At 47.2% G+C, this 8,348-nt stretch overlaps 1 protein-coding gene across 1 annotated transcript in view; it reads right to left on the reverse strand.

The window, feature by feature from the left end:
* Positions 1-2,337: 2,337 nt before the first annotated feature.
* LOC104166591 (interferon-induced very large GTPase 1-like) overlaps positions 2,338-8,348 on the reverse strand; it is a 7,314-nt gene continuing 1,303 nt past the window's right edge. The window contains exon 1 of the mRNA XM_009706577.1: positions 2,338-8,348. This exon is cut by the window's right edge and continues 1,303 nt beyond it. Coding sequence (XP_009704879.1) covers positions 2,338-8,348 — 6,011 coding nt within the window.

Consider the following 8,348-nt stretch of genomic DNA (forward strand, 5'->3'; position numbering starts at 1 on the left):
GAAATGATTCTGTCTATCATCCCTCACGCACCTCATCGCCCATCGCTGTTCAGCGGGGAATTCTGGGATTTTACGACTTCCCGCCAAATGGAAAGAAGAGCATCGACATTGCCGGTTTCCCATCTCACAGGGACATCTGCCCAGTCCCAGCCCTGCTTGTCCCACTTGCGCGTTTTGCTGCAGTTTGATCGTTTTTCCGTTAAAGGAAGGTGTCAGGGAAAGGTGGGCTGGAACGGGGGGGGCCTTCCTAATGCGGCTTGGACTGAAAACACACTGAGGCCGGGACCGGCAGGGGAACCCCAGGAGCAAGAAGGGCCGGGCTAGGGTGAGAGGGACTTACGGGCTCCACAGGGAGCCTGTCCCTGTCCTACCGGCTCCAGGGACGGGTGGGACAAGGGATATGTATTCAGGATCCCATGGGATGGGGGGGGACCCCACAGGGAGGAGGGATGGGAAAGGTAGAGCAACGAGGGGGAGGAGAAGGTGGTAAAGCAAGGAAGGGCAAGAAGAGAAAGTGAAAGCAAAGTTGGTACACTGGGATCTCCCTGTCTCCACTTCCAGCACCGTCATGGCCTCCTCCCAGCCTGTCACCCCAGCCCCGTCACCTGCCTTCTCCAGCCCCCATCTTTCACACCGCGTACATCAGACAGACCCCCACCAGACAGCTCCCGGTCAGCTTGACATTCACACCACAGCGTCATCAGGTCTTTTGCCTTCATTTGAGCCAGTCAGTGTCACCAAGAACCTCAGTTACAAACCTGGCAGACAGGGAAAGCTACTGCAGCCCCGTGTCCCTTGAAGGCATGTGTGCGTTCCTTCCCACAGCGATGTCTGCAAGCAAGGATGTGCCAGACCATCCCTCTGAGAGGGACGTGGGCCAAGGTGGACTGGCAGAGACACTGAAAGGCATGGGCCGCCGTGTAGAGTACTGGCTCCCTGTACTGGAGAAGGAGCTGGGGGATACTGGCACACGGCCCTTGAGACATCTGAAAGATGAAGGTTGCCTAAAGCTTGCAAGCAATGTGGCGTAGATGTGGGAGAAAAAATCCCTGAAAGAGTGCTTCAGGCGCATGACAAGGCAAGGGTACCAGCACGGACCCTCCACCCACCTGATACCCCCGCCTGGAGCCCAGGCCACCCTACTCGCCAGCTGGTCCTGGACCAGACGCCCTGGAAGGAGCAGACGCTCTCCTTCCACACACCCTTCCACAGACCATCACCCAGTTGCCACCTGCCTGTCTTCACAGCACAAACGCTGAAGTCGCCCACAACCGTGGCTCACCTGAAAATAAAGGATACAGAGACCAGCCCAGTCCAACTAGACTAGTTTATTAGCAAAGACTACAAGGGGTTATACTGAATCACCACTTTGGTCATCAATCCAGGAAGGCTTGGTCTTTGGGTTTCCAGCGGTGCAGCAGGAACCGCGCAGCAAAAATGTCCAACCACCTCACCAGTGTGGTCCCAGCTGGCTACACCTTCTCCAGACCATGGCTCCGCTGCCACCAGCCTGTCTGGATGGCACAAACACTAACGTCACACATGCTGCCGATGGCTGCTGAAGAAGATGCAAAGATACGCAATTGTCCATCTTGGTCATACAAAGGCTTTTGCTCAACAGCTAAGCAAATGGCAAGAGCTGTTGTTATGGTGGCTAAGAGCTGGAGGAAAGTTCACCAGGCCGAGGCACATGAGTAGGCTCACCTTAACATATGAAGTATACCTAATAAACACGGAGTTAAACCACTGCCTGCATCCACATAGGCTGTTAACTGCTTCAATAACATCTGAGACGGAACGGCTACTGCTCTGGGTACGAGCTCCGTTTATCAATAAGGGATCAATAAGGGGAACGATAATCCCGAAAAGCAAAACAGCACAGCTTGCAGCCGCTGTTGAGCTGCTCTCAGATCCCGCAGCCCTTTCTTTAAGCGTGACAAGTACTTGCTGCAGGAAAAATATTTTTTTGTCGGTGTCACTTATTTTCTCATAGCAGCTGATAAAATCGGTACTTTCTAATGCTGCCTTTGCTCTTCATCTGGCACTTGGTCTTAATCTTGGCCATATGTCTTCTCGCTGCAGGACTGTTTTTCTTTTTTGCTCTAAGACAAAGTGGAGGTAAATGTTTACGGCAAGAAGGGAAGAGGATTCTGACTTTATCATGAGTGGTGGCAGGAGTAGCACACCTTATTTCACCCAACTTTGTGAGCAATTAGATACCATTTTCTTCATGTGGCTTGAGGTTGCAGTCATTATAAGAGTATTTTGTGGATAGATTTGTACTATGTTCTTCTAAAATGGAAAGCAGTTGTGGTTCTTCCTTCATATCAACTTGGCTTAAAACTTCTGCAGTTCGTCAAGTGCTTCCTGCTTCGTAATTCTCTGCCACGAAGCAGGGATTTCTCCTTTGCCATGAAACTTCCCATTGTACCGTTTTTCTAGCTCTGTCCTGAAATGCGACACAAACCACTTCCAGTAGGCTTGCATGGATGGATCAGAAGGAATGTTCCAAGTGGAATAAGGAGGTCCTGCATCCCGGTATCTCTTGAAGGGGATCCATGTGTCTTCACCAATCCTGAATGTACAGTCGCTTGCGACGCTACTAGAACAAATATCAATGACCAGATTGTCTGTTTTATGCCACCTGTATCCTGTCAGAACTTGTGGACGATGGAAGACAAGCTGGTGGTCTCCATCGTGATTCGGCATGGTGTTTGTGCAGACAGCCCCACAAAAGGGACACTTCTCCCAGCACCCTGCAAACTGTTCAGCCAGGATTGTGTGAGGCTGCCTTTCAAAGGAGCTCAGACTAGCACTGGCAAACTCTGCCTTGAGATGATCCTTCAGGGGAGCCAGGGCTTCTGTCATGGCATTATTCAGGAACTCTATGTCTGTTATCTCCTGATGCTCAATGCCCTTCAGGTCCCTTCTGGGCAAGTTCAGCACCTCTCCAAGTGCGCTGCAAAATTCATCCAGCCAGAGGGAGATTTTGTCATTTCTGTCTTTTCTGTCTTTGACAACATTGGTTGACTCAAAAACAGCTGACTGGATGCTTTCATAGAGGCGAGTAAGGGAGTCATCTAAAAACTTCTCCAGCCTCCTGTTCGCATCTAAACAGTACATCTCAACGTGTCTCTCAATGTAACTCTGCAAAAAGTCTTGTGGGCAATTAAGGTAACTCTTGAAATTCTCAAAATTTTCTTCTTGTGCCAGGTATCTCAGGATGCAAACTTCCAGAGAGGATCTATTGCCATTGAAATCTGGGATTTTACCCTTCATGTCTCGAGCTATGGCAAGAGCTGTCTTCTCATAGACAGCCTGGTGAAGAGCTGGGGCAATCTTGTCACACAGGAAAACAGCAAACGTTGTGATAGAAGTGGCTCCTTGGCAGGAAATTTGGAAACATTTAAAAAAATCTTCTCTCTTGCTTTCTAGGTATATGGCTGGATCATTTGCTTTTTTGAATGCTACGTGCATGGCTTTAAACCTTTCTGCTGCCATTCTGCACAGGTGCAGTGATAGATCTATTCTGTAATCTTTATTAAAACTATATTTTGCGTTGCTAGGGACAGAGTTCATACCTTTCTGTACTTCATTTAGTATTTCATGAATAAAACTTCGACTGTAATCCCTTTTCTCCCTTTCCTTCTTATCAATGTTTGCCCTCACAGACTCTATGATGTTATCTGTAATGCGGTGTATGTTGGTCATGTCAGCATCATCAAAATTCATAGCCAAGAAGCCCCAACGTTTTTTCTTAGCGACATGTTTCTCCAAGTCAACAGAAAATATTGTGTGTTTGGGAAATGTCCTGATTCGTGCATGTAAGTTAGGCTCCTTAAAGTGATCTAGAAGGACATCTTCTATTTCCACATCGATATCAACCTGTTCTGGAGGGGGAGAAACAGCGGAGACTTCAGCAATCCAGATTGCCCAGAGAGAAATGAAGTTGTCCCTCAGTTCTCTTTCACTTAGCTTCTGGCCTTTTAGAGACAGAGCCAACTGCCTACTCCTTTTCAGGAGCTTGTTTTCGTATTCTGACTTCCTTTCATCCAGTTTACATTGGTTCTTCTTTAGTTCAATAAGATTCTCACACTTCTTTCTAGTTTCAAGAAAAAGAGACTCTTTTAGCTCTTTCAGCTTCAGCTCCGTGCTGCCTTTCCACTGGACCAGTATCTCACAGTCTCTGTCTTCACTGAAATACTTTTCCATGTCTTTCATGATGGCATCACTTGTCCCTTGCACTAGTTTTTCAAGGTTTTCTGTGGTGACCTTCTGCAAGTCCCCATTCCGAATTTTATTGTCCAGTTTCATTTGTAAGTCTAAGATGTGACTCCTCAGCTGCCAGGTCCACTGACTAAATGCGGTTTCCAGTTTCTTGTATGCAGCAACCTCCACGGAATTCTTGAAGCTGAAAATGAAGTTTTCGTTCAGCAAAGCGTTCCAGAGGTCACTAATACGAACTTTCAAGCTCGAGAGCCTCAAAATGCTGCCCTGCGTCTCCTTCTTGGCAGCTTGGAGAATTTTGCTTTTTAATTCCTGGACGTTCTGGCTGTAGGTGGGGTTGGGTGGTGCCATCGGGGGGTTTCCTTCCCACAGGTGAGCAAAGTAATGAATGTGGGTGTTCACGTCAAAGCGGATCACGTCGCTGAAGCAGGAGACGTCACAGAATAAAAAAACGGTCATTTCATCCAGCTTTTCCTGCAGACGTCTTTGTCCTTCCATGTTACTGTCCTTGGCAGTTATTTCTCCCACATTTTGGTGTACAAACAGGCAGCTTGGGGAAAGATTTACTTGCTTCATCCTCAGAAAAGCCTGTACAGCAATCTGAAGGACATCTTGCATTTCTGATGGATTTTCTCCAAAGATATTGATCAGAGTCATGTTGCCGATGCCAATGACAAAGGTGGCCAGCTCGTTGTCGTGATTAAGGGACTGTTTATTGGCCATCTCTATGGCACGAAGTCCCTCTGTGTCAACAACTAGCATGTAATCAAAGCCCAATTCTTGTTGCAGCTTCTCGTCCACTTTAATTAGCTGCATAAACGCTCCCCGGGTGCATCTCCCTGCACTGACATTAAACTGGAGACCAAACATGGCATTCAACAGGGTTGATTTCCCTGTGCTCTGGATGCCAAGCACTGAGAGAACAAACACTCGTTTGTCCCCTAGCTTCTCAATTAATCTGTCAAAGATTGCTCCGACCCATCGCAATGGAACATAAGAAGCATCACCATCCATCAGCTCGACAGGATACCCCGAAACCATCAGATCAGCAGCAATTTCAGGTAGTTTGACGAAACATTTATCCTTTGAGTTCATTGATTCCAGAGCTTCATAAATCTGCCCTACCTCTCTCAAAATATGCTCAAGGCCAATGGACGAATCGTTGATTTCATTGGAGAGGGCATCTAATTTGCTCAGCAACAGAGGTTTCAGATTGTTTTTTTCATTGCTTTTCTTTATTGCCAGGATTTGAGACCATAACTGGTGATACTGTCTCTTCAGTTCGTCAAGGCGATCGGAGGACAGATCATCCATAAAGACCTTCATCCACTGCAGGAAGTATTTCTTGGTATCTGCTGGCTGTGACTGGAGAAAGCCAAGGACTGATTTCATCAGCTTATTGAGGGGGAATGCTTTCTCTAGTTGCTTTCTTCTTATTGCTGACTTCTCTGATTCAATTTGGCTCCGATGATGCTCTATGCTCTTATTCCTCTTTTCCTGCAAGCGAGTGAGTTCTTTGTCCTTTTTGCACCACATGTACCACAGTTTTCCTTGAAGAGGCAGTAGCTGGGATTTGATCTCAAACAGCTTCTCTTTCTTCAGAAGCTTCACCAGCTCCTTTGCCTTTTCTTTGGCTGTCACACACGCATCTGTATCTTCATCGACTAAGAATCCATGCTCGCGAGCTTTGTCCAGGCAGGCGTCGAGGCTGAAAAGTGTGTTAGACCCTTCCAGGAGATCCCTGATTGTTTTTGTCAGCTCACCCATTAATTCTGCTTCGTTTCTGTTCTTGATACCTATCTTTATGTTTTGGTTAGATCGGCCAGCTGCAACATTCTCTTTTTCAGTGAAAAGACAAACCAAAGGCTTTTGCGACTGCCACAGGTCACGTAAAATTTTCATCCCCTTCTTGTCACTCTGATCAGACTCGGATACGAGAGCCACGTTCACCGCAGATATCTCCTGTAAAAACTGCAGCTGTTGTTCATGATCCTTTGCATCTCCGTGCAGGTTGCAGAAAGCAACACAGCAGTCAAAGCTGTCATCATCGCTGCCTCGGGGACAGTACCAGGAGATCTCCACAACACCTTTCATCAGCAAACAGTCTTTGGTGCTGCCTTTGCAATGTCGGTGGAAGAAAATGTCATGCTTTTGTTTGCTCAGCAGAGCATTCAAGATCTGAGACTTGGAAGAGGACGGAGAACTGCCGATCCGTATGAAGGACACGATGGGTGTCTCTGCCTGATAAATCAGTTTGTTTTTGTAACTGTTAATTCTGGCCTGCTTTCCCGACTTCTCAGTCCCTTTCCAGCTCTTTTTTATTTGGCTGAGGGACCAGAGGGGGAACTCTATCCGTGAAGTGCACGGGTTTGGTACCAGGAGAGGTAGCGCAAATTGGCAGAAAGCAAGCTTTGTTGAAATGTACTGTCTCATGAAATCATCAGCGCAATGAAAAATTGCCATCTGGAGGTCCATGGGGTGCACACGACTGTCCCTGGTTGCCGATTCAGGGGCTTCTTCCTCCAAATCAGTGAAAAAGTCATCAAAGGAATCCAAGGGTTCAAGCTCTTGCTCTGTTTTTTTTGGCACGGGTGCGAGTCCTGCATCGCTCCCGTCCTTGGAAGTCAGGTACCTCACCCGATAATCCACGGTTAATAGCTTTTGCAAGAAGTAAAACGGTAGTTCATTGTCCTTGCTGGGCTGGCTGTCATGTAAAGATGCCTTGTATATGATGTAGAACTCTTCTATCCCCATTTTTCTTGGATAGTGACTTTCTAGTCCAAGGCGTTTAAGTAAGTGGAGAAATTCTTTGTTTGCAATGTCTTCATTTGCTGTGGATTCGCTGTTGTCTGACTTGGACTGACTGGAAGGCTCTGTTCTTTGAAAAGTGTCTTCCATGTCTTTGATTATTTTGTGTTTCTTCAGATCGTCGCATGTGTCATCCAGGCGCCCATTGATGAAGGAATGCAAGTCACTTTCCAGCATCTCCCAGTCTTTGAATGTACTGTGCTTTTTGAGGAGGGTTTTTATCTCTGTGGACCATAAGTTTTTCATTTGATCTTCCATGAAAACTAAACGCTCATTCTTCTGCTCAGGGGACACCGCTTTATATCTGGGTGTTACAGTGAGACCCGTCAGCAGCAGGAAGGCCTGGGCTCTGTAAACATCTTGCTCCTTCAGACTCAGATACTCCTTATGTCCCGTTTGCATTTCATTTATCATGAAGTTAATTTCTGGAAACCCAAGGAGGTACTGGAAAGTGCTGCTTTCCACCTGGTATCCTGTGCTGGTCGTAATTAAGAGCACCAACAGTTCTATGTCTTTCTGTTCCCTTTCCTGGAGAAACTGGAGTAAGGAATAAACAGCTAGGCTTGCAGTCAAGGTGGCTTTTATCTTGGCTTCATGAATGGCAGATGCAGAGCTTTCTGGTGTGTAGGTGACCTCCTGGATGTACTCCTTCATTTGCAGCAGTGTCTCGGTCAGATCTTCAAGCTCAGAAACATTGGGAGTTTCAGGAAGCGTGTGCTCGGAATGGAAGATCCATTGCATGATGAAGGAAGACCTGGGGAAGTCTTTGACAGAATAGACATGAGGATCCAGGAGGCACCTCAACAGAGACTTGATATAGGTGGTGTTTTCTGGAGGTGACTTCTTGCAAAACAGAACGGTATTCACCAGGAATTCCTGCAGTGCTTTGTCCGACAGGCATACGTTGATCCAGACACTATGGTTTTTGGTTTTTTCGTTCAGATTCTGTTTGAAAGCTATCAGCGTGAGCAGTTTCCTTTCATCTGCCGTCACCTCCCAGGCCGTCACGCACTTCACGAAAGCTCTGGCCTCTTCCACTGCGCTGACCAGTTCCTCCCCAAAGACGGTGCCGACACTTTGGTTTGTTAGCGCTTCATACGCAGCCCTGAGGCTGCTGCTCATTTGATAGATGGAATTAAAATCGCTACTGTGATTGCACAGGATTATATCCCACACTGGGATCAGCTGAAAGCCTCGGTCAATAACACACCAGGTTGTGTTATTAGTTACAAGCCCCAGTTTCCACTGAGGAAGAGAATCCGTCTCTGATGGGCCCCCTGTGTTGGCCACGTAGACCTGAACCACTGTGTAGG

Source organism: Cariama cristata, unplaced genomic scaffold (assembly GCF_000690535.1).
Source record: "Cariama cristata isolate BGI_N322 unplaced genomic scaffold, ASM69053v1 scaffold14438, whole genome shotgun sequence".
NCBI lineage: Eukaryota > Metazoa > Chordata > Aves > Cariamiformes > Cariamidae > Cariama > Cariama cristata.